The sequence below is a fragment of the Archocentrus centrarchus genome, chromosome 9 (assembly GCF_007364275.1).
Source record: "Archocentrus centrarchus isolate MPI-CPG fArcCen1 chromosome 9, fArcCen1, whole genome shotgun sequence".
Classification (NCBI taxonomy): Eukaryota; Metazoa; Chordata; class Actinopteri; order Cichliformes; family Cichlidae; genus Archocentrus; species Archocentrus centrarchus.
In genome coordinates, this window is record NC_044354.1 from 10,308,736 (window position 1) to 10,329,484 (window position 20,749).

The 20,749-nt window shown below is 40.2% G+C and overlaps 2 protein-coding genes across 2 annotated transcripts; both read left to right on the top strand.

The window, feature by feature from the left end:
* The first annotated feature begins 3,907 nt into the window (after window positions 1-3,907).
* LOC115785951 (macrophage-expressed gene 1 protein-like) lies at window positions 3,908-6,799 on the top strand. The gene is made up of 2 exons (XM_030737902.1): window positions 3,908-4,357; window positions 4,705-6,799. The coding sequence occupies exons 1-2, from the start codon at window positions 3,908-3,910 to the stop codon at window positions 6,391-6,393; spliced, it is 2,139 nt and encodes a 712-aa protein (XP_030593762.1). The 3' UTR covers window positions 6,394-6,799.
* Window positions 6,800-16,035: 9,236 nt separating this feature from the next.
* On the top strand, window positions 16,036-20,138 carry LOC115785800 (macrophage-expressed gene 1 protein-like). The gene is made up of 2 exons (XM_030737667.1): window positions 16,036-16,488; window positions 18,050-20,138. The coding sequence occupies exons 1-2, from the start codon at window positions 16,036-16,038 to the stop codon at window positions 19,730-19,732; spliced, it is 2,136 nt and encodes a 711-aa protein (XP_030593527.1). The 3' UTR covers window positions 19,733-20,138.
* The last annotated feature ends 611 nt before the right edge of the window (window positions 20,139-20,749 follow it).

A 20,749-nucleotide genomic window follows, 5' to 3' on the forward strand; every position in this document is an offset into this window, starting at 1 on the left:
AGCTGATTTGCTTGACTCGGTGAACAGCGGACAGTGCGCGTGACGTTTTGGAGCGGTGCGTATTACGCACAGTTACGCGCTGGGAACAACGTCTCCAGAGCTGTGCAGTTTTCAGCACCATGTACAAAAGGTGTTTCTTGGGAAGTGCTAGATGTTTGTTGTTTGTCTTGAGTTCCCCTCTGTCAAACGATTTTATGGAAAAGCAAAAACATTTTTATGCCATCCATAATAGTATCCATATATTATTTCAAAATTTCTACTCATGCCGAATTTTCAAGTTATTTTTCTCAAATTTGAGATATTTTCTCAGAAGTTTGATTGAATAAGTCGAAATTTTGAGACGATAACACGAAATTTTTTACTTATGGATGTCTTATTTTCGGATGCGGAAACAAGTTTCCATAAAAACCGATTGATTCTGAGAATGTAAGAGGAAGAAAAAGAAAAACTTATAAAACTCAAAATGCAGCTCACCAGTGCTGAGAACAATGGGGCTTCGTGGGCGTGAAAAAAAAAATAGCTGTTTGTGTTTTTCTTATCGTCAGTTAAAAAAAAAAAAAATACTTTCAGTAGACAATAAACAAGGCGATAGTGAGTGTCGATCGAATGATATAGGGTACCACAATCATTACCATACGCAGTTTATGACTGAATGTAGGGGGGGAAACCACGAAGAAAGTGATGATTGTGTTCATTTACTTTTAATCAATATATTCTGAGTTTATGAGGTTTTCAACTTGAAATCCAAAAGTAAACGCAAAACCGTGTCACTGAATATCTGCTAGCATCCACACAGCAGTGACTCACTCCAGTGTGGTGTTTATTAGCTGCGTGGTTTAGTGTTGCCACCTGCTGGCGGGATTAATTAACAAATCTGGAGATGTCGGTAAGGTTCATCTGGGGTCAGTTGCATAGAAAGTATGTGGTTACATTTTACTGTAACAAGTAGATTGTTGCAGTAAAATGTACAAATAAGTCGGTGCCCTTCCCATCCAAAAAATCGGTCGTATAGTCAAAGAAGTTTTATTAAATAACGGCCGGAAGTGGTAAACTTAAATGGTTTAAACTGGAGACAGTGCTCATACTTCACTGTAATCCTGTGTGGTTTACCATGCTTGTCATTTGCAGAGCAGGCGAAAGAGGCTGTGAGATAAATATTAACATATTGATTTATTAGGACCTGAGTACTGACAGTGTGAAGACCCTACTGTACTCGCTCAGTTTTTTTTTTTTTTTGTTTGTTTGTTTTGTTTTGTTTTTTACATAGGCGACATAGGCGTTTCACAATGGCTCTATAGCGCTACCTGCCGCAAAAAAGAGCCCCACTGCTGGTGTGTCTCACATATAAGTATGAAATTTAGTACATATAAAACATGCCAAAACACACAAAAATCCTGTTGGAGCGATGCCCTACACCCAACAAGAAGTCCGCAATCTTGAATTTATTCGGCGACTTTGGCACCGTTGTTGCGATTTCCAGCCCCTCTTCATGGGATCAACTTCATATTTGGTCTGTCTAAACTACAGGCCTGGGTGAAGGGCGTGCACATGGCGCTATGAAATTTAAATTAGCTGTCATTCACATTAATTAGCTCAAAATAAACAGCGAGAAATAACAGACTTCCTCATATGTCATTTAAATAAATCTGTTTCTCTTTATTATAAGTGAATACATTGATTGTAATTCTCCAGTTTATTCTGCACAGTGGTGCGTGAAACTGTTTTGAATTTTATATATTTCTGTATGAATATGTCCTAAAACATCAGACTGACATCCGAGTCCAAAAAGTAGAAAAACTTAAACCATATATAAAGAAATGAGACAAAAACAGGTTAGGTTAGGCTTATTCATTTATTTAGTGAAGAAAAAGCATTCAGTCGTTACACATTAGTGAGTGGCAAATGTATATAAACCTGTGCTTTCAGTATGTAGAAACAACAGCAACAATCAAAGAAAATAATAGAGGGCTCATGTGACACTTTATCTAGTGTGAATAAAAACCGTGTCTGTTTAGTTACTTCCTCTTTTTTTTTTTTAAAAATAACATTCATTCTGTGTTAGTTTTAATTTTGTAGTTCCCTTTTCTACCAGCCACAATTTTTTTTTTTTAAAAAAAGCTCCAGTTCTCTTTCAGTGTCCTCACTTTCTTTCAACAGGTAACATTTCAAATGTTTGTGAATGCTAAAATAAAGAGATGAATTATACTTGAATTGAATAAAACATTTTTGACAACACAAAGAAGATGGGCCTCATTTTATGTGCAACTGTCTTAAGTGGATTCTCATGCTGTCCACATATAACTCATATAACACCAATCTCATTGTACATCCTGTATACTGCCAATAAAGGCATTCTATTCTATTCTATAGTTTTAAAGTTCAGCTAAAGCTTTAAATCACTCAAACTATTAGATGATACAACTCACTGTGTTATCTAATAGTCTAACTGCCCAATAGATGCAGCTTTATGGCTTTTACCTAAACATTTAACCCAAGCATCTCCAGTTGTAAGTTTTCTGGTATTGCTTTTACTGTGGTTAGATTTTAGTTTGACATAATTTAAAGAATTGTGATAGAAAATAAGCTCATTCATCAGGTTGAATCCTTAGATAATCATGTTCACTTTTTAATGCAATTAGATTTTTCATGCATGTTTCCCTCCAGTCTTGATACCTGAGCAAGGTACAAGGAGTAGATTCTTTAGTTGAATCTACTCAAAAACCTATTTGACAAACTAAAACTCTGTTTTTGCATCAACAAGATTATTCCCAAAGAGCTATTAGCCCAAAAAATTTGCATATCTCATGATGGTATGCAATTAAAAAAATTGACAAAGTGCAGGACAAAAGAAGAAGCGACAAGCCTAAAAAAAACCTGACACGGGACCTGAGAGATGCATCTAGCCCTTTAGTAGATGGTCAGAAGTGATCTCATTGAAAGGGTGTCTGTTAAAAGCCAGGGATAAAAGGCTGACAAGAATTGGACTGAAAATCAGTGACAACAGGTCTAATGGAGTGACTAATCCAAATTTGACATATTTGGTTCAAATTGCATATATGGAGGTGGTCAGGAGAGAGGTACAACAGCAAACATGGTGGAGGCTCTATCACAGTTTGGAGCTGCATTTCAGCCAGTGGTGGATCTTCTCAAAGCTGAGGTCACAATTAAGGCACAGCGGCCAGGAGAAAGATCTGAATTTACAGTGTGTTCTTGCTTCTTCTTTTTTTGTTCATTGTATTACATAACCAAAAGAAGTTGCATATTAACCCAAAATAAACTATTGGGAATACAGTAGACAGCCCCATATGTGACATAACAGAAAAAATGATTAACATGGTTTCCAATGAGATTATTGACTTCTGGGTAGACAGAAATTCTCAGGAAAAACCCACTGACGTGTATTCATGTGACCAACTTGCACACGTGTGAAAACACAGCCACATCTTCTTTTCACATCTAGTTTCAGTTCCCTATAATGTGAGGAAAACTGAACCAGTCTACCTCGTTTAGGTCCAGTGGTTTTATAGTTTAGTTCTCTTACTTCAAAATTGTTATTTTTTTTTGTTTATTTATTTATACAAAGCTCCTAGAATTCATCATTTACTTGTAAATGCACATTCCCATGAATTCCACATATCACTCTCATTCATTTCAGCATACTTTTTCATATGTTGCCTTTACAGTGACTGTATTTTACAGTGAAGTTATTTTTCTGATAGAGAATAGGCTCAGTTATAATGCAGTCATAGCTAGAGCATTAATCAAACATGAGAAAAGCTAAATTGGTATTTAAAGTTGTTGAAAAAAAACGTTCCTGTTTGTCATATGATAAATTGTCCAAGAGTAGGAGGGGCATGGCTGGGGTTTATATTCAGTGGTGTCAGCCCTAACCTCTGACACAGTCATAATGGAAACAGCAGTGACCCTCCTGGCTCTGTCTTTCTTTCATGTCTGCTCTTCAGTACCTATAAGCCGTCCAACCAACTGGCTCAGACAATGCCGTGCCTCTACCAACCTCTCCATCACAGCACTGGAGGTGCTCCCAGGGGGAGGATGGGATAATCTCCGAAATATGGACATGGGTCGAGTCATGAACCTCAGCTACGTCCAGTGCCAGACCACCGAGGATGGGCTCTACCTAATCCCAGATGAAGTATTTGTCATCCCCCAAAAACAGACAGGTGTGGAGACCAGCTCAGAGATAATCAGTTCCTGGCTTGAGCAGAAAAGCTCGACATCTCACTCCATTAATGCAGACATATCCTTCCTCTCGGTGCTCAATGGTAAATTTTCGATTGAGAACAAGAGGATGAAAACCCATCAGGTAAAGGACTCTTCAACCACAGCCAAAGTGCAGGTAAGTTTTTAATTCTCAATTGTATTGAATGTATAACATTAAAGGAAAAAATACACAGTCGTGATGTTGAGGTGTTATTTAATTTTAAGTTATCATTTATAAAAGAAATAAAGAATGAATAAAATAAATTCTTTATTTCTTTATGATGCTATCTAATGCATTTGATTTAAAAAAAACTGAAAAAAAATTGGAGTTAGCCAGAAAATAAACAATTTTAACTGTAGTTCCAGAATAGATATTATAAAAGAACTTCAATCAGAAGAGATAAAGAAAATGAAGCAAACATAAATGCTAGAAATACAGCCATGTGAAACAGTTAATGATATCATAATTCTCTTTTTCAAAAGGTTCGTAACTTCATCTACACAGTCAAGGCTTATCCGGACTTCACGTTGGACACACGATTTGCTCAGCAAATCAGAGACATCGCTGATGCCATTGAGAACAACCAGACACGGAATGCAGACTACCTCTCAGAGAAGATGGTGCTGGACTACGGAACTCACGTCATCACTAGTGTCGATGCTGGGGCTGCTTTGGTGCAGGAGGACTATCTCCGTTCTTCATATGTGTCAAACAGTGAATCACAAAGTTTCTCTGTCAAAGCGCAGGCTGGCTTAAACTTCTTTGATAAACTGAAGTTTGATATTAGCAGTGAAAGTTCCCAACAGAGCTCATCACTTCAAACATATCAGTCCAACATTACATACTCCCTCATTCAAAGCCATGGAGGCATACCTTTTTATCCTGGCATCACTCTGCAGAAATGGCAGGAAAGTACCAGCAATAACCTTGTTACCATCGATCGTTCAGGATTTCCTCTACACTATTTTATAAACCCCAACACTGTCCCTGATCTGCCACACCCTACGATTGGAAAAGCTGCTCTTACAGTCAGTCAGGCCATAGAGCGCTACTACAAGATCAACACCCGCCCTGGGTGTGTTGACATCAACTCCAAGAACTTCAACTTCCAGGCTAACTTTGATGATAATTCCTGTGAGGGTCCCGCTACAAACCTTAGTTTTGGTGGTGTCTACCAACAGTGTGAAAAAATCAGCTCAGATGCAGGTCCACTTTGTGATGCCCTGGCCCAGAAAAACCCAGATACAGGTGACTTCTCCTGCCGTCCACCTTACTCACCAACATTACTGAGATCAGAAGTGAGACAGCAGAGTTACTCTAAGTATGAATGTTATGAGGAACGTTATTCCTGTGGATTTCTGGGATGGTCAACTTGTTACAACAGACGGTGTCAGGATGTAAACCATGTTCGCTCTGCTCGCATCAACACCTACTGGTGCTCTGCAAATGGAGAGGCCCCAGAAAACTCAGGGTATCTGTTTGGAGGCATATACAGCCCCTCTCTCCTGAATCCCCTAACAAAAAGCAAAAGCTGTCCTCCAAACTTCATTCCACTGAAATTTCTCTCAGATGGTGAGGTGATCTGTGTGAGTAATGACTATGAGACAGGTACCAGATTCTCAGTACCATTCGGAGGCCTCTTCAGCTGTCAGTCAAGCAACCCACTGGCAATGAATCAACGCAGGTGCCCTCCCAAGTTCAGTCAGCACCTTGCTGCAGTCAGTGATGGCTGTGAAATTCTCTACTGTGTGCAGTCTGGACTGTTCACAGGTGGAGAGCTCCAACCAATCCGCTTGCCTCCATTCACAAAACATCCACTTATTAGCATGCAGGCCACAAACACAGTAATGGTGATGACTGAAGGAGAAAACAGCTGGATCAGAGTGGGCCAGACCAAGATGTGGAAACTTGCTAAACCAGAGGAAATCAAGGAAATAGTCCGTGGCCTTAACCCTGAACTCAATCAGATGTCTAGTGGAGAAAAGGCAGGAATAGCTTTTGGGGTAATGGGTCTGATGCTGGTGGTGGTCATAGTGGCAGTGTTCCTGGTGAAGAGGAGGAAGAGGAGGATTTCTGGTTTTAGAACTAGAGGTTATGAGGAAATACGTGAAGAGGCCGAGAGAGAGACACACCAAGATGAAGCTAGAGAGCAGAGTCTCTTAGAAGCTTGATCACTCAGATACAGAAATGAAACTGGTGTGGCAGGCTGAGCTGTGAGCTTCTTGTTTGATTATCGCCACAGTCTTCCTTCTTCCAGCACTGGACAATATTCACATTTAAGAGCTTGTATTTTGAATCAGTCATTGCATTACTTTAGTTTGTTATATACTGCATTTTGCACTCAAAAAACTTAGACTATGAAACTGTATGTAGGCTTTGTAGAAGTCTGCCTCTGAAATCACCAGATGGAGCCTTTAAAACAGAAAGCATACTACAGGCCAAAATGCACAATCCCATGCTATATAAATTTCTGTACATATCTAAGCACTATATGTATGACTATTTGTAATTACCTTCAATAAACTGTGTATTATAATCTAAGAAGATTTTTTTTCCACAAGATATTCTAATAAAATATAAGACAAAATAAAATTTTTGTGTATTTTTTTTTAACATATCTTTTGTGTTATGCATCTTAAATAGATAGTGCTCTGGAACTCACATCACCACTAGTATTGATGCTGCTTTGATACTTCTACTTTCAAACACATGTACGAGCCTGAAAAGAGACTGTTTTACACATTGTTCCCAACAACCGTAAATCTACTATGTTGCCAATTTTGAGACTGCTGTAGATATCAAACATCCTAAAGGACCCTTGCCACCCTGCCCACTCCGTTTCAGCTCCTCCCCTCAGACAAGTGATACAGAGCTGTTAAAACATGCACTACAAGACTGTTTCCCAGAGCCATCACTGAACTCATTCCTCAATGACAACCATGTGCTACAATCTGTCATGTGAAATAACCTTAAATGTGCAATACAGTTTATTTATTTATAGTTTTTTTTAGTTACGTATTTCTATATAGGATACTTTTACACGTCTCTGTACTACTTTATCCCAGAGCAAACCAACATTTCGTTGTATATACAATGACAATAAAGAAAGCTTGAACCTTGAAAGGGTGCTTTGTGGCACTCCCTGCCCTCTGGAGGCCTAACTGCACAATGCCATGTTGTTTATAAACGTTTTGTACAAATTTAAGAACATTCTTAAGACTTTGTTTAAAGCTACATTTCATAAAACATACACAATAGATGATTCATTGTCTTGTTTTGTTTTTACATAAAGTGTGTGATGCAGCACCAGTACTGTCCTCTTTAGGCCAACATTCTATATCAAATCTTGCCATCTATCTTCTTAGCAGAGGAACCGCAGATCTATGCTATGCTGGTGGTTGTTTCATGTTCCTTTCTGAATGTCAGCCAGGATAAAAGTCTGAATACTCACCATTTTATTTTAGTTCCTTTATGGCAGGCTTTTTGGGGAACACAGTGTTAATTATGTGGTGACATACTTCCAGATGTAAGCCTGTGGATGTATGTGAAACAGGAAATCAACAACAAAAAAAGAAATTACAGCTGATTCAGTTTTCTGACTGAAATAATTGTCAAGATGTAAATTATTTCCATAAAACAGTATATGGAAAATCTAAGAAAATAATGATGAATATTACTTGGATATGTGCAACTCAAATACACTTATACCCAAAGTACAAGTTTCTCTTATGTACAGTATATTCCTCTTATGCCCCCAATATCAATAATAACTAAGAGGGTGCCACCTGGTGGCATTAACCAAATATGGAAAACTACTGATTGCATAGAAATTAACATCTTAAACAATAGAAATGTCAGACTAGAAATGATCTAGAATGCAGTAGTCATACTAAACTGATAAACAGTATTGTGAATCCTAATCTAAGGCTAACATGTTATGTTTAAAGTGAGCTACACATTTGTTAATCAGGTCAGTGACAACATCAAGGGAAACCAAAGGGTAACGAGTAATTAACATGCTTCCTTCACTAAACTTAGAGTAACAAGAATATGTACAGTTACACACAACGCACATCAGTGGACATCCACAACATGGACTGGTTTGTAGAGCAGTTTGTGGGTAAGACTGAAATTCAACAGCGCAAAGAGAAATACCCAAACACCATCATGCAAGTCCACATGCAGAAAGAAAGCTCTTAGCATACTTTGCTGAGTGAATAAGCGGAAGAAAATGGCTGGCTGGCTGAAACCTGAATCTCTTTTGACAGCGTGTAGATCAAACCTGATAGACTGACTCCTAGAAAGCTTTTAAATCAACTAAACACATCCAAACTTTGAGTTTTTATTATTTTCTTCCAAGGCTGCCAAAAACAAAGCTGACTCAGCCCCAAAACAGCTGAAAACCTGTGTGGTTATCACAATAAGCAAAGCAGTCTTCCATCCATCCATTGGTTTGTTGTGCATTGCACTGAATTACTAAGCAACTGAAATAGTATTTGCTGAAGCACGCTGTTCTTTACAGTCACAGCTTGCTGTCTTTAGCAATCTCAACGTTTTTCTTTCCTTGTTTTAATTTAATTTTATTTATATAGCATCAAATAACAACGGTCATCTCAAGGTGCTTTATATTGTAAGGTAAAGACTAATTACAGAAAAAATCCCAACAATCGAAACAACCCGCTATGAGCAAGCACTTGGCAACAGTGGGAAGGAAAAACTCAGTTTTAACAAGAAGAAAGCTCCGGAGGAACCAGGCTCAGGGAGGGGCAACCATCTGCCATGATCAGTTGGGGCTGAGGGGAGAGAGACAGGACAAAAGACATGCTGTGGAAGAGAGCCAGAGATTAATAATAACTAATGATTAAATGTAGAGTGGGGTATAAACAGAGTAAAAAGAGGTGAATGAAAAAGAAACAACCAGTGCATCATGGGAACCCCCCCAGCAGCATAACTAAGGGATGGTTCAGGGTCATCTGATCCAGCACTAACTCTAAGCTTGATCAAAAAGTAAAGTTTTAAGATTCATTTTAAAAATAGAAAGGATGTCTGTCTCCCGAATCCAAACTGGGAGCTGGGTCCACAGAAGAGGGGCTGATGAAAACAGGCACCTTTTCTGAAGTTTTGATGATATGATGGTAAAAGGATTACTTGTAATTCCTGACCTTGCTTCTGTCATGTATATTGATATCAGCTATGCAACAATTTGCTTTTCAGAGAGTGTCTTATACAGTACTCAGCTGGTGTAGAAGCATATTAAATTATGTTAAGCAAACAAAGCAAAAAATAAATAAATTATGAAGCATATTGTATTTTTTGTTTCAGAAAACTTGCTGTCACAAGGGGGCACAGTGATGCCATAAATTAGCTGCTGCATTTACTGAGTGACTTCTCCTGATTTAGTACTGTGGTAAAATGAAAGCAGCACTTTTTGACCCTGATTTGCAGTGTTTTTTGTTGTTGTTGGAATATAGTGAATGGATCTGGGGGTTTTTTGTTTTTTTTTGGTTTACATTTTTTTAAATCAGCAAGATTATGGAAGAAATAAGCATTAAACTGAAGTTAAATAATGAACAATTTGTTACTTTGATCCTTTTTGTGTTTTTATGCATCATGACACCCTGATGCATATCCTGCTGCAACCAGCCATGATGACTTGCCTTCCAGTTGGTAGATCACCCACTTGAGCTCCCTGGTTATTATAATTAGGTAAAAATTTTGAGGGCAATCTAAGACTGCCAAATGTACTTTTTGTTTCACACTGGTGTTATTAAAGCTACTGAAGCTGCTACAGCTGCTAGTGCTGGGCTCACTGCGGGTCAACAGTGAAGGAGAACGGTACGTCTCAACACAACCTATATGCTGGCAAATGCTAAGGTTTGTGTAGTGCTACTGTTAGTAAAGAGAAGCTTTTTCATTTGGGTGGTGAGCAACTAGGAAAAAGTAAAGAGGGTTTCAGGGACACTGATTAACAATATAAATTTTCAATAAAATCATAAAACTAGCCTTGATTCCAAACTTTTAACTGAAGGTGAACCACAGCTTGAGTCTAGTGACATGGAACCTTCTGTCCAAAGTGGTATGTCAATCTTCAAAAGGACATAGGCCGAGAGGCAGGGTACACCCTGTACATGTTGCCAGGCTATAGCAGGGCCAACACAGAGAGACAGACAACCATTCACACTCACATTCACACCTATGGTCAATTTAGAGTTACCAATTAACCTAACCCCAGTAACGTCATATCTTTGGACAGTGGGAGGAAACCGGAGTACGGTACTCAGTGAAATCCCACACAGACACAGGAAGAACATGCAAACTCCACACAGAGAGGCCCGGGCCAAGGTGGAATCGAACCCAGACCTTCTAGATGTCATTCTAGCTGTGAGGCGGTGGTGCTAACCACCTTTAAAGACAGTATTGCTAGTTTAATGGGTGATGTGAGTTATGTGAGGTTTGAAAATTTTAATGTGTTTTGTGCTGAAGCCAAAAAAATAAAATGAAATAAATAAAAAGATGATGTGGAGCAGTTAATGTGACAGCATTTTAAAATTTTCAAACAAAAGCTTCCAGTAAATACTCAGGATGATCAAGGCTGCACTCATGTCTTGTGCTGCTACACTAAGAGGAAAACATTCCCTGAAACCGGAAGGCTCCAGGAATAACTAGAAGGAAAAAACAACATGAGCTCATTGAAATGTTTCTAATTACAGTAAAATTAGAGTTCTTCAAATGGAATGAAATCATATTGTGAAAAGAGAACACCACTCAACCCACATCCAATGGTGTAACATTCAACAGGCCACACAGGGCAGTCTCCCAATGTCTGGATGCTTAGTACTGAATACTGGATGCTTAGTGTTACAGTAAAGTGGACACAGTGGTTAATGGGCTTCTGCTTTTTGTTACATGTTGTCAGCTGTTAAACAACTGTAATGTCTATAAGGCGCAAGTTCAAAGCATATGCTTAAATGTGTACACCCCCCCTCTGACTGTGGTTGCTGTCCATGGTGCTGATCAAAATCTAGAATGATGCTATTAAGTCTATTGCTGTATGTTATTTTTGTACACACACACACACACACACACACACACACACACACCACCTGTGGGACTAGACGCAAATAGCTAAACTGCTTTAAAAAAAAAAAAAAAAAAAAACTCATACCCGGTCACGTATCCCCGCAGTCTCTAAAAAACAACTATAAAAGTTTGATAACATTTTGTAGAGGTAGGTCCCTTCACTCCTTCTGCTCCACATTCCGCACATGCGCACACTGACCTCCTGTGCAGAGGGAAACGAACGGCAGTAACTCGCCCAAGCGTCACTAATCTTGCTTTACTTACTATGAAGGGTCAACACTCACAAATTTTGGACAGAGAGCCAAATTCTGCCAACAGCTGCGTCTCACTGCCAGTTGTTTTACTACTTCGGTCAGTATACCACGAAAAACTTTCTGTCATTGTTGGTACTCCTTTTAAAAATGCACTGCACACAGCTGTAGCCAATTTTGCTCATTGGGCTGATCTAGATAGGAAGCCAACAATTTTTCAAAATAAAAGCATGCAAAAAAAAAAACCCAAAATCATTAAACACAAAACAAAATCTATTAATAAAAAACACACCATAAAAATATTAAAATGACTTACACTTAATGGTCCCGAGGTAAAAGTAAGAGTTTGTGGATGTAAGGGTGAGCAGTTGTTTGTATCTGAGAAACCCATGTGATCCAGTTTTTGACTGTAATGTGTCATCTGTGATTGATTGTATAGTATACTGTTTAAATTGGAGATGGTTTTATTTTTCATGCAGAAAGTGTTGGAGAATTAATTTTTATCCAAGAATCATTGTTTAAAGTTTTAAAGAGGTCTTCCTGCCAATTTTGAAATGGAGAGGTCTGTGTTTATAAGTCTGTATATTTTCGACAGATTTTTATTAGTTGCCTTGAAGTTTATGCTTTTTTTCTGTTACACTATATTGCCGAAGGTATTCACTCACCCATAAAAATCATTGAATTCAGGCGTTCCAATCGCTTCCATGGCCGCAGGTGTATAAAACCAAGCACCTAGACATGCAGACTACTTCTACAAACATTTGTGAAAAAGTTCAGGAGCTCAGTGAATTCCAGCATGGTGCTGTCATAGGATGCCATTTGTGCAACGAGTCTAGTCATGAAATTTCCTTGCTACTAAATATTCCGAAGTGGTATTCTAACAAAGTGGAAGTGACTGACAGCAACTCAGCCCCAAAGTGGTAGGCCATGTAAAATCACAGAGTGGGGTCAATGGATGCTGAGGCACATAGAGCTCAGAGATCAACTTTCTGCAGTGGCAATCTCTACAGACCTCCAAACTTCATATGGTCTTCAGATAAGCTCAAGAACAGTGTACAGAGAGCTTCGTGGAATGGGTTTCAGTGGCCGAGCACCTGCATCCAAGCCTTACATCACCAAGCACGATGCAAAGTGTTGGATGCAGTGGTGTACAGCACACCACCACTGAACACTAGAGCAGTGGAGATGTGTTCTCTGGAGTGATGAATGATGCTTTTCCATCTGGCAATACGATGGATGAGTCTGGGTTTGGCACTTGGCAGGAGAATGGCAATTGTCTGACTGCATTGTGCCAAGTGTAAAGTTTAGTGGAGTGGGATTATGGTGTGGGATTGTTTTTCAGGAGTTGGGCTCAGCCCCTTAATTCCAGTGAAAGGGACTCTTAATGCTTCAGCATACCAAGACATTTTGGACAATTTTGTGTTCCCAACTTTGTGGGAACAGTTTGAGGATTGCCTCTTCCTGTTCTAACATGCCTGAGCACCAGTGCACAAAGCAAGGTCCGTAAGTACATGGATGAGTGAGTTTGGTGTGGAAGAACTTGACTGACTTGCACAGAGTCCTGACCTCAACTCAATAGAACACCTTTGGGATGAATTTGAGTGACGACTGTAGAGGCATTTTCATCCAAAATCAGTGTCTGACCTTACAAATGTGCTTCTGGAAGAATGGTCAAAAATTCCAGTGAACACACTCCTAAACCTTGTGGAAAGCCTTCCCAGAAGAGTTGAACCTGATTGTGGACTGCAGCAAAAAGCAGGAGGGGGGTATCAGCCTGTCCAGATCAACGGAGCCCCAGTAGAAAGAGTAGACAACTTCAAGTACCAGCATCTCTACCACCTCAGACATCTAAGAGATGTCAGACTGCCCTCCAAGGTACTGTGGAATTTCTACACCTTCATTATTGAAAGCGTCCACGGGGAACATCACGGTCTGATTTGGGAATAGCACCAAGCAGGACAGACAAGCTCTTCAAAGAGTGGTGTGTTTAGCAGAGGACATCATTTGGATAGAACTTCCTGACCTGCAGACCGTCTACTGCAGGTGATGCCAGACCAAAGCCAGAAAGACTGTGAAATACCCCAGCCATCCCAGCTATGGACGGGGAAGCGCTTTCACTCCCTGAAGGCTAACATAGAGAAGCTGAGGAGGAGCTTCTTTCCACAGGCCATTCAGGCCTGGAATCAGGACAGCTGATGGACTACACCCCCCCACACACACATACACCATTCATCATTCACTGACTCTCCCACTGATCTGGACAATCATGTCATGCTATTTGCACGGTATTAGGCACCCTACACCCTGTCCTACAACATACCCTGTTTTAATGTAAGAAGTTGGACTCATTTCCAGTGGGTGTTGGACTCTGTGAGGACTGTACTTTGTCAGGGATTCTGTTCATAATTTTTATAGACAGAATTTCTTGTTTGGGCATCTGACTAGGATGTCTCCTGGGTGCCTCTTGGGCTAGATGTTCCAGGTATATCATACCAGGAGGAGGCCCTGGGGCAGACCCAGGACACATTGGAGAGATTATATCTCTCGGCTGGCCCAGATAAACTAGAGGAGGGCCCCTGGGTGGCTTAGTGGTGAAGCCGGCAACCACATACACATGCTGCGTTGCGGTGCGGGCGGCGCAGGTTCGCGTCCCGGCCTGTTGCCAATTTGCCTACGTGTCTACCCCTGTATCTTTCCCCCATTTCCTGTCTCTCTCCACTGTCGATAAAAGCCGCGGTGGCCAAAAAAACTGGAGGAGGTGGACTGGAGGCCCCCATGACCTGGATAAGTGGAAGAAAATATGGATGGATTTTATGGAATGCACTTTTGAGGTCTCTGGAATGAATATTTTTATTTTTTTTTGGCCACAGCAGCTTTTATTGGCAGTATAGAGAGACAGGAAATGGGGTAAAGATACAGGGAAAGACACACGGGCAATTCAGCAACAAGCTGGGACTTGAACTTGCGCCACCCGCACCGCAAAGCAGAATAGGCATATGGGTGCCTGCTTCACCCCTAAGCCACCCCGGCGCCAGTCTGTGGAATGAAATGAATTGAATTGAATGAATGCATTGAATCCAGTTACTGTTCTGTAGAGATAAGAGAGATGATCAGTAGATGCCAGAGCTATTGTGAGGTAGGAATGTCTTAACAGTTTAAGGTCCTTTTTTGGTCTTTTTCTGGGAGGCAGCAGCAAGGGGAGAATGGACTAACAAGATTTTCACGTAGTGCTGCAAGTGGTGGAGGTTGGACAGGCAGGTGACAGGTAAGTTTCTTGTTTCCATCCAAGAAAGTGTGGACCAGCTTGGAAATTCCACAGAGGTTTTTCACAGGGGTGAGTAGCACAACAGGTGAGGGAAGCTTCAAAAACAGATAAGGCAAGATGTTAGCACAAGTTCTATAGCAAAGCACTTGTGGTTCCTGGAGTTTTGAAAAGTAGAACCAAAACCTTTACTGATAAAGCATTTCTTCACCACTTGCATCTTTTTACACACTGCCTGCTTTTATGAACCACTATTACATGCCATGCATATCAGCTTTGTCCAGTAGTTGGTCAAATGTTGGTCCAATATGTGGTCCTGTTTTTGTTCATCTTCTTTGTGTTTTTTTTTTTTCTGTCATCTTGTTCCTCTCACCCTCCCCAAAACAGTCCTGCAAATCACTGCTTCTCCCTGAGCCTGGTTCTACTCAAGTCCTTTGGGTAAAAGGGGGTTTAGTTTGTTCATCTTACAGTTTGCCAAAGACTCAAGGCTTGATGGTTAGGCAGAGACTCATAAATTCTGTGAAATTTTCCATTGATGTACACTTATGTGACCCTTCTCTTTTTGTTTTAATCTTTTAGCATTTTTGTTGTGAAGCACCTTGTGATATTTATCTTGAAAAGTGCTATATAAATAAAAATGTACTTACTTTACATGTAAACAAAACTTGTGTTCATAATATACTGTAAGGGAGGCCAAACAATTCTCCCTGTTGTCTCTCCTCTGGATTTAGACATATGTTGTCTTGCAGTCATTTCATTCACCCATCCCAAACCATTCAAGCCAGACTGCGTTCTCTCCAACATGTGAAAACATGTCATAGGATGGTTGAATAAGTGTACTTGTCTGAATGGAAATTCCCAGTGATGCAGTGTGTTTTCAATCATTTAATAAATAAATTAATTAATTTACCCAAAAAAATACAACAAAAAGCAAATGTGTTTTTCCTCTGAAACTCCATGGAGATCTCAGACAAGTCCTGTGTTACAGTTAATTTCAGATTTGACAGCTTTAAATCAATTAAACAATTAGTCCTACATTAATCTATGGTATCTATGTGCAGTAGGTGAATAACAATGATTATTGTTATTCACCTACTGCACATAGTTATCCTCACCCTTTGTTGTTGTACAATAACAGGGGGAGGATGGTCATGTGACAGTAGGAGGGACATGGTTCAGGTTTATATTCAGAGGTCTCAGCCCTCAATTCTGTTACAGTCATGATGGAAACATCAATGATCCTCCTGGCCCTCTCTTTCCTTCAGTTCTGCTCTTCAGTACCTATAAAACGTCCAACCAACTGGCTCAGGCAATGCCGAGCCTCTACCAACCTCTCCATCACAGCACTGGAGGTGGTCCCTGGAGGTGGATGGGACAATCTCCGAAATATGGATATGGGTCGAGTCATGAACGTCAGCTACTTCCAATGCCAGACAACTGAAGATGGGCTCTACCTTATCCCAGATGAAGTATTTGTCATTCCTCACAAAGAAACAGGTGTGGAGACCAGCTCAGAAATAATCAGGTCCTGGCTTGAGCAAAAAAGCTCAACATCTGAAAACATTAATTCAGACATATCCTACCCACCGGGTCTCAATGGCAAATTTTCTTCTGAGAACAAGAGGATGAAAACCCATCAGGTCAAAGACTCTTCAACCACAGCCAGAGTGCAGGTAAGTTCTGATTTTCATATGTTTTGAAAGTAACAGGATAAGCGGAAGTGAATGGATGGATGGATGAATGTTTTGAAAGTATAAAATGAAAGAAAAAAAAACAAAACACGTGAAGTTGGCTTATATTAAAGTAATTTTCCATTTCTAAAACAAATTGGCAGCAAATTAGATTTTTCTATGAGCATTAATATGACCTTAAAATAGAACATTTTGCACTTGCTGACCTCATTAAATTTGTGCCTTGACTAAGCCAATGTCTAAATTCCCTTTTTATTTTTAAATTTTACTCTCAAACCGTTGAACACCACAGTCTGCAGCTAAAAGAATCGAAACCGAAACTGTCGGAAGAAGATTATGTTCAGTTTCTGTTTAAAAATCGGTTGGAAGCATAACGTTTAGACTGATTCTTCTATTTACAACATTTTTTAAGTGTAATATGGATCCTCTCCCGGGAGAAATGCGTTTTATATGTGCAGCTTGTTAAGTCGTAATTTACTAGAACCACTTTATCCAAGTATACTTCCGCATCTCCTCTCAGGCTGTGGGGCAGTAACTTTTAAAAAATGTTAAATGGATCAAGTTTAAAGTTTCAGAGCAGCCGTCACCTCAGAAATAAACAGAGAGCGCACCCAGCGATAAAACGATTAACTGGAATTAATGTGTTTATTTTACCGCTCTTTGCGCTAAATCGCCAGATTTATCTCATGTCCCCTTTACAACAGTGTTAAATTTTATTGGTATATGTTTTACATTCTTTATAGATTTATTGATAACTGGTAGGTGGCACTCATAGGGATAACTTTTTGTGGAAGAAGAGTCAGATGACCTGTGAAACGCCCCTTTAGACGCTGCTAACACCGCCCCTTTCGTATGAACGCCTCGGGTGAGCGTTTATCCTGGTCGCCAGTGTTATGGGAAATGAATCCATATAACTGAAACATACTCTAGGAATGTTGAGCTCGATTCCTGTAACTGGGCCTAGATGGCTGAAGAAACCAGACGTCAAACAAGTCCAAAAGGGAGGGAAACGCCCAGGCAAGCAAAGAGTAAGGGAAAACTGAGGGCTTAAGTACACACACTGGGTTACGGACAATTACGCACAGACTAATCAGGAAAGGCAAGGGAAGAATAACTAAACACCACGCACATGAGGAGGGACCAACAAAATAAAACAGGATGTAAGTGAACAAAGGAATATCCAAGAAACGCGGACTTGACACAGATAACACAGGAGGGCAGGAAAACAAACTCAGGGAATTAACTATAAACGCTAAATGCAGTTACAAATAACTAAAGTATGCACAACCAGAGAACATTATGGAAAGCAAAATAGGAAATAACGCAAGAATACGAAAATCTAACATATTTTAATTCACTATAAGAGATGTTGACAATACACACCACATTTGTTATAATACATAATAAATTGTAATAAATCATTAAGTTGACCTTTATAACCTTGGTGGATGTGAGCCAAATTTTAATGGATTGTCAACATGACAAAACAAAATGGTAGAAATACAGCAGCATTTAATGATATCATAATTCTCTCCTTCAAAAGGTTCGTAACTTCATCTACACAGTCAAGGCTTATCCGGACTTCACGTTGGACACACGATTTGCTCAGCAAATCAGAGACATCGCTGATGCCATTGAGAACAACCAGACAAAGTATGCAGACTATCTCTCAGAGATGATGGTGCTGGACTATGGAACTCACGTCATCACTAGTGTCGATGCTGGGGCTGCTTTGGTGCAGGAGGACTATCTCCGTTCTTCATATGTGTCAGACAGTGAGTCAGAAAGTTTCTCTGTCAAAGCGCAGGCTGGCTTAAACTTCTTTGATAAACTGAAGTTTGATATTAGCAGTGAAAGTGCCCACGAGAGCTCATCACTTAAAACATATCAGGCCAACATTACATACTCCCTCATTCAAAGCCATGGAGGCATACCTTTTTATCCTGGCATCACTCTGCAGAAATGGCAGGAAAGTACCAGCAATAACCTAATTGCCATAGATCGTTCAGGATTTCCCCTGCATTCTTTTATAAACCCCAACACTGTCCCTGATCTGCCACACCCTACGATTGGAAAAGCTGCTCTTACAGTCAGTCAGGCCATAGAGCGCTACTACAACATCAACAAGCGCCCTGGGTGTGTTGACATCAACTCCAAGAACTTCAACTTCCAGGCTAACTTTGATGATAATTCCTGTGAGGGTCCCGCTACAAACCTTAGTTTTGGTGGTGTCTACCAACAGTGTGAAAAAATCAGCTCAGATGCAGGTCCACTTTGTGATGCCCTGGCCCAGAAAAACCCAGATACAGGTGACTTCTCCTGCCGTCCACCTTACTCACCAACTTTACTGAGATCAGAAGTGAGACAGCAGAGTTACTCTAAGTATGAATGTCACACAGAAAGTCATTCCTGTTGGATTTTTTTCAGTTGTGATGAAACACGCTGTCAGGACAACAACCATGTTCGCTCTGCTCGTATCAACACCTACTGGTGCTCTGCAAATGGAGAGGTCCCAGAAAACTCAGGGTATCTGTTTGGAGGCATATACAGCCCCTCTCTCCTGAACCCTCTTACAAAAAGCAAAAGCTGTCCTCCAAACTTCATTCCACTGAAATTTCTCTCAGATGGTGAGGTGATCTGTGTGAGTAATGACTATGAGACAGGTACCAGATTCTCAGTACCATTCGGAGGCCTCTTCAGCTGTCAGTCAAGCAACCCACTGGCAATGAATCAACGCAGGTGCCCTCCCAAGTTCAGTCAGCACCTTGCTGCAGTCAGTGATGGCTGTGAAATTCTCTACTGTGTGCAGTCTGGACTGTTCACAGGTGGAGATCTAAAACCAATCCGCTTGCCTCCATTCACAAATCCTCCACTTATCAGCATGCAGGCCACAAACACAGTAATGGTGATGACTGAAGGAGAAAACAGCTGGATCAGAGTGGGCCAGACCAAGATGTGGAAACTTGCTAAACCAGAGGAAATCAAGGAAATAGTCCGTGGCCTTAACCCTGAACTCAATCAGATGTCTAGTGGAGAAAAGGCAGGAATAGCTTTTGGGGTGATGGGTCTGATGCTGGTGGTGGTCATAGTGGCAGTGTTCCTGGTGAAGAGGAGGAAGAGGAGGATTTCTGGTTTTAGAACTAGAGGTTATGAGGAAATACGTGAAGAGGCCGAGAGAGAGACACACCAAGATGAAGCTAGAGAGCAGAGTCGCTTAGAAGCTTGATCACTCAGATACAGAAATGAAACTGGTGTGGCAGGCTGAGCTGTGAGCTTCTTGTTTGATTATCGCCACAGTCTTCCTTCTTCCAGCACTGGACAATATTCACATTTAAGAGCTTGTATTTTGAATCAGTCATTCCATTACTTTAGTTTGTTATATACTGCATTTTGCACTCAAAAAACTTAGACTATGAAACTGTATGTAGGCTTTGTAGAAGTCTGCCTCTGAAATCACCAGATGGAGCCTTTAAAACAGAAAGCATACTACAGGCCAAAATGCACAATCCCATGCTATATAAATTTCTGTACATATCTAAGCACTATATGTATGACTATTTGTAATTACCTTCAATAAACTGTGTATTATAATCTAAGAAGATTTTTTTTCCACAAGATATTCTAATAAAATATAAGACAAAATAAAAATTTTGTGTATTTTTTTTAACATATCTTTTGTGTTATGCATCTTAAATAGATAGTGCTCTGGAACTCACATCACCACTAGTATTGATGCTGCTTTGATACTTCTACTTTCAAACACATGTACGAGCCTGAAAAGAGACTGTTTTACACATTGTTCCCAACAACCGTAAATCTACTATGTTGCCAATTTTGAGACTACTGTAGATATCCAACATCCTAAAGGACCCTTGCCACCCTGCCCACTCCGTTTCAGCTCCTCCCCTCAGACAAGTGATACAGAGCTGTTAAAACATGCACTACAAGACTGTTTCCCAGAGCCATCACTGAACTCATTCCTCAATGACAACCGTGTGCTACAATCTGTCATGTGAAATAACCTTAAATGTGCAATACAGTTTATTTATTTATAGTTTTTTTTAGTTACGTATTTCTATGTAGGATACTTTTACACGTCTCTGTACTACTTTATCCCAGGGCACGCCAATATTTCGTTGTATATACAATGACAATAAAGAAAGCTTGAACCTTGAAAGGGTGCTTTGTGGCACTCCCTGCCCTCTGGAGGCCTAACTGCACAATGCCATGTTGTTTATAAACG

Excerpts from the sequence above, each read along its gene's own strand:
- LOC115785951 (XM_030737902.1), top strand. The coding sequence starts at position 3,908 with ATGGAAACAGCAGTGACCCTCCTGGCTCTGTCTTTCTTTCATGTCTGC. Across the intron at positions 4,358-4,704 it reads CAACCACAGCCAAAGTGCAG|GTTCGTAACTTCATCTACAC; the intron begins GTAAGTTTTTAA and ends CTTTTTCAAAAG.
- LOC115785800 (XM_030737667.1), top strand. The coding sequence starts at position 16,036 with ATGATGGAAACATCAATGATCCTCCTGGCCCTCTCTTTCCTTCAGTTC. Across the intron at positions 16,489-18,049 it reads CAACCACAGCCAGAGTGCAG|GTTCGTAACTTCATCTACAC; the intron begins GTAAGTTCTGAT and ends CTCCTTCAAAAG.